At 41.1% G+C, this 591-nt stretch overlaps 1 protein-coding gene across 1 annotated transcript; it reads left to right on the plus strand.

Annotated features, from left to right (window-relative positions):
- Positions 1-7: 7 nt before the first annotated feature.
- LOC112094796 (disease resistance protein RLM3-like) lies at positions 8-578 on the plus strand. Its single transcript, XM_024176489.1, has one exon. The coding sequence runs from the start codon at positions 53-55 to the stop codon at positions 527-529; it is 477 nt and encodes a 158-aa protein (XP_024032257.1). The 5' UTR covers positions 8-52; the 3' UTR covers positions 530-578.
- The last annotated feature ends 13 nt before the right edge of the window (positions 579-591 follow it).

Genomic DNA, 591 nt, shown 5'->3' on the forward strand with positions numbered 1-591 from the left:
GTTCCGTTTTTCCTTCTTAAATTAGATTCTTTCTCAGTCCGATAGAGTAGACATGGCTTCTTCTTCTCGGAGAAAATACGATGTTTTTATCAGTTTTAGAGGCGAGGACACCCGGTATAATTTTCTGAGCCATCTTCATAAAGCATTATTGCAGAAAAGGATAGAAACCTATGTGGACGAGAGACTCGAGAGAGGAGATGAAATTTCACGGGCTCTTTTGAAAGCAATCGAAGAGTCGGAAGTTTCTGTAATCATTTTCTCGGATAATTACGCTTCTTCCTCGTGGTGTCTAGATGAGCTCGTGCATATCATGTTCGGATGCAAGGAAAAGAATGTTGTTGTACCGATATTTTATCATGTAACTCCGTCTGATGTGCGGAAACAATCAGGGAGATTTGGAGATGCATTTGCTGAACTTGTGAAGCGTTCCAAGGACAAAGAAAAGCTATGGAGGACTGCTTTGACAAAGGCTGCTAATCTCTGTGGCTGGGATGCACAAATCAGCAGGTACCTAAGCCTCTCACTTTAATTATTAATGTCTGCGGTAATAATTAGAAGCATGCCAGAGGAAGAACAAATCCCAGTATCTTT

This window comes from Morus notabilis, unplaced genomic scaffold (genome assembly GCF_000414095.1).
Source record: "Morus notabilis unplaced genomic scaffold, ASM41409v2 C11252651, whole genome shotgun sequence".
Lineage (NCBI taxonomy): Eukaryota > Viridiplantae > Streptophyta > Magnoliopsida > Rosales > Moraceae > Morus > Morus notabilis.

Bases quoted from the DNA above. Each gene is read 5' to 3' on its own strand.
- LOC112094796 (XM_024176489.1), top strand. From the start codon at position 53: ATGGCTTCTTCTTCTCGGAGAAAATACGATGTTTTTATCAGTTTTAGA.